This window comes from Protobothrops mucrosquamatus, unplaced genomic scaffold, assembly GCF_001527695.2.
Source record: "Protobothrops mucrosquamatus isolate PMUCROS unplaced genomic scaffold, P.Mucros_1.0 scaffold5299, whole genome shotgun sequence".
NCBI classification, from domain to species: domain Eukaryota; kingdom Metazoa; phylum Chordata; class Lepidosauria; order Squamata; family Viperidae; genus Protobothrops; species Protobothrops mucrosquamatus.
The window spans coordinates 13,047-15,782 of record NW_015391165.1 but is presented as its reverse complement, the minus strand read 5'-3'; the positions used below and the strand labels follow the sequence as shown (position 1 = coordinate 15,782).

The window sequence follows — 2,736 nt, the reverse complement described above, 5'->3', positions numbered from 1 at the left end:
ACTAGGTAACATCATCAGTGCTAGGAGGGAGAGAGGGAGGGAGGGGAGAGGAAGAGGAAGAGGGGGAGAGAAGAAGGGCAGAAAGAGGATTGTGGGGTCCTCGGTGGTCTCTGAACTTGATTGCTTTCTTGGAGACATTTCATTGCCAAACTAGGTAACATCATCAGTGCTAGAAGGAAGGGAGGGAGGAGGAGGAAGAGGAGGATTGTGGGGGAGAGGAGGAGGAATGAGAGGAGAGGAGAGGAGAGGAGAGGAAGGATTGAGGGGAGAGAGGAAGAGGGGGAGAGGAGGAGTTGAGGAAGAGGATGTGGGGTGTTTGATGCTCTTGGAACCTGATTGCTTTCTTGCAGACGTTTCATTGCCAAACTAGGTAACATCATCAGTGCTAAAAGGGAGAGAAGGAGGGAGGGGAGAAAAGGAGGAAGAGGGGGGAAAGGAGGAGGGGAGGAAGAAGACTGTGGGGTCCTCACTGCTCTCTGAACCCGATTGCTTTCTTGAAGATCTTTCATTACCAAACTAGGTAACATCATCAGTGCTAGTTGAGTCTTAGCTCTGATGAGGTTACCTAGTTTGGTGATGAAACGTCTGCCAAGAAAAAAAAAAGCCCACTAAACTCGGAGGGCACCAAGGACCCCCACAGTTCAAACCTAAATCAGAAATATTCTCCTCTTATTGATTATCCCCTCTAATTTAGCCTTTCCAACCTGGAAGTAGCAGGACGACACCTCCCCAAATTCCCACCTGGTGAGGTCTTTCAGGGAAGTTCTGGGTGAAGTATAGTATAGGGGCTACCTGGCTCAATAGTAGTAACTGTGAGAGGGACCTCGGAGTCCTAGTGGACAATCACTTAGATATGAGCCAGCCGTGTGCTGCAGCTGCCAAAAAAAGCCAACACAGTGCTGGGCTGCATTAACAGAGGGAGAGAATCAAGATCACCTGAAGGGTTAATACCACTTTACAAGGCCTTGGTAAGGCCACACTTGGAATACTGCATGCAGCTTTGGTCACCACGATGTAAAAAAGATGTTGAGACTCTAGAAAGAGTACAGAGAAGAGCAACAAAGATGATCAGGGGACTGGAGGCTGAAACATAAAAGGAACGGTTGCTGGAATTGGGGATGTCTAGTTTAAGGAAGAGAAGGACGAGGGGGGACAGGATAGCAGCCTTCCAGTATCTCAGGAGATGCCCCAAAGAAGAGGGAGTCAAGCTACTCTCCAAGGATCCTGAAGGCAGGATGAGAAGCAACGGATGGAAACTAAGCAAGGAGAGAAGCAACCTAGAAATAAGGAGAAACTTCCTGACAGTTAGAACAATTAACCAGTGGAACTACCTGCCTCCAGAAGCGGTGAATGCTCCAACACTGGAAGTTTTTAAGAAGAGACTGGACAGCCCTTTGTCTGAAATGGTATAGGATCTCCTGCCCGAGCAGGGGGTTGGACTAGATGACCTCCAAGATCCCTTCCAACATTATTATTATTATTATTATTAACAACCTGCCTCCAGAAGCTATGAATGCTCCAACACTGGAAGTTTTTAAGAAGAGACTGGACAGACACTTGTCTGAAATGGTATAGGGTCTCCTGCCTGAGCAGGGGGTTGGATTAGATGACCTCCAAGATCCCTTCCAACTTTATTATTATTATTATTATTATTATTATTATTATTATCATTATCATTATCATCATCATCATCATCACTATTATTATTATCATCATCATCATCATCATCACTACTATTATTATTATTATTATTATTATTATTATTATTATTATTATTATTATTATTATTACTACTACTACTATTAAGGTCCCACCATCCCCACCATCTCTTAAGTCTCCTTCCCTCAATACGGAGAGGGTTCAGAAAGACCCGTTGTCGTATTCGGAGGGGCCTTCTTGTGATTTTGTGTGTGTGTGTGTGTGCCTTTAGATTCCTCCAAGGCTGCTTTCGCTTGTTCCTGTTCGTTCTCTCTCTCTTTTTTAAACAAAATCTCTCTTTTATTAGACAAGGTGCTTCCCAGCGACCCGGGAGTCCTCTGGCTCCTCGTCATGCACTACAGCGAGTCGTACACGGCGCCCAAAATGCCGGAGCACGTCCTGCACCTCTTCCACACGGAGCTGGGCCGCCTGCCTTGGAAGGAGGTTCACCCGGATCAGCACCTGATGGAGAAATTCTTTAAGGTAGCTGCTCCCCCCGGCTGGCCAGGACAGGGGGAAGGTGGGGAGGAAGGAATGGGGGGGGGGCTCTCTTAAGATCCCGGCTTCGTTCTCGCTTCTGCCGATCCTCCCAGGCCCTTTTCTAATCTCTTTTGTTTGGGGACCCGTCCCTGGAATATAGGGGGGAAAAACCAGTCCAGCAAGGCTTGGTGGTGGTGGAAAAGGGTGCTTGGAAAGAGGAGCCGAGTAGAAAATCAGAGGGACGGGAGGATGCCTGATTTTACTGAAGGTCTGAAGATCTTCCTCCCTCCTTCCTCCTCCTCCCCCCTCCCTCGCTCTTGTCCTTCTTTCACTCCTTCCTTCCTTCCTCCTGTCTTTCCTTCCTTCCTTCCTTCCTTCCTTCCTTACTTACTTACTTACTTACTTACTTACTTATCCCTTTCACCCCTTCCTTCCCCTTCTTTCACTCCTTTCCTTCTTCCCTTCCTCCGTCCCTCCCTCTTCTCCCTCTTTCATTCTTTCCTCCCTCCCTCCCTTCCTTCTTTCCTTCCCCTTTCACCCTTTCATTCCCCTTCTTTC

At 47.5% G+C, this 2,736-nt stretch overlaps 1 protein-coding gene across 1 annotated transcript in view; it reads left to right on the top strand.

Moving 5' to 3' along the window:
- LOC107299699 (ectopic P granules protein 5 homolog) overlaps window positions 1-2,736 on the top strand; it is a gene marked incomplete at its 3' end in the record, with an annotated part of 32,296 nt that overhangs the window by 17,495 nt on the left and 12,065 nt on the right. Inside the window, exon 7 of the mRNA XM_015829044.1 lies at window positions 2,006-2,181. Coding sequence (XP_015684530.1) covers window positions 2,006-2,181 — 176 coding nt within the window. The remainder of the gene's footprint in view (window positions 1-2,005; window positions 2,182-2,736) is intronic.